This window comes from Cariama cristata, unplaced genomic scaffold (genome assembly GCF_000690535.1).
Source record: "Cariama cristata isolate BGI_N322 unplaced genomic scaffold, ASM69053v1 scaffold27210, whole genome shotgun sequence".
NCBI lineage: Eukaryota > Metazoa > Chordata > Aves > Cariamiformes > Cariamidae > Cariama > Cariama cristata.
Window position 1 is genome coordinate 1,553 of NW_009593380.1, and position 557 is coordinate 2,109.

Here is a 557-nt window from a genome sequence, read left to right on the forward strand (position 1 = left end):
CACGGCCCCTCCAGCCCTCCTGGTCCCTCATGCCCCTGCCCCAGCAGCCCACCTGCAGGCTCTGGAGCAGGCCGGCCAGGGGGCTGGCAGTGCCCATGGGGGAGCCCAGGCCTGGGCCCACCAACAGTCCCAGGCAGGGCAGTGTGGGGGGCAGCAGTGGCTGATTCTGGAGCAAGGGGCTCAGTGCTGGTAGGTTGCCTGGGGGGGACAAGGGAGAGGCAGGATGTTACTCAGTTTCCACGGACACCTCCTGCCCCCCTAGCACACAGCATGCCCCCTGCGCACCCAGCACCCCTTGTCCAAGTAGTCCCTCCACCAATGCCCAGGGGTGCCCCCAAGGTGCCCAGGCCCCTGGCCCCACTCACCCAGCACTGCAGCACCAAGCAGCGACTTGCCCAGATGGCAGCCCAGCAGGTTGAGGTGCTCCAGGGTGCCTGTGGGGCTGCCACAGGTCCGGCCCTGCCTGCACAGGGCTTCAGTAGTCATGGGGCGGGTGTCAGTCGAGGTACATGCCACAGAGCGGCTGGGAAGGCTGGACTGACCGGAACAGGGGGAAA

The 557-nt window shown here is 67.7% G+C and overlaps 1 protein-coding gene across 1 annotated transcript in view; it reads right to left on the minus strand.

Annotated features, from left to right (window-relative positions):
* Positions 1-52: 52 nt before the first annotated feature.
* Positions 53-557, minus strand: part of MBD6 (methyl-CpG binding domain protein 6) — a gene marked incomplete at its 3' end in the record, with an annotated part of 4,157 nt that continues 3,652 nt past the window's right edge. The window contains exons 6-7 of the mRNA XM_009710241.1: positions 366-537; positions 53-198 (exon numbers count right to left, since the gene is read on the minus strand). Coding sequence (XP_009708543.1) covers positions 53-198; positions 366-537 — 318 coding nt within the window. The remainder of the gene's footprint in view (positions 199-365; positions 538-557) is intronic.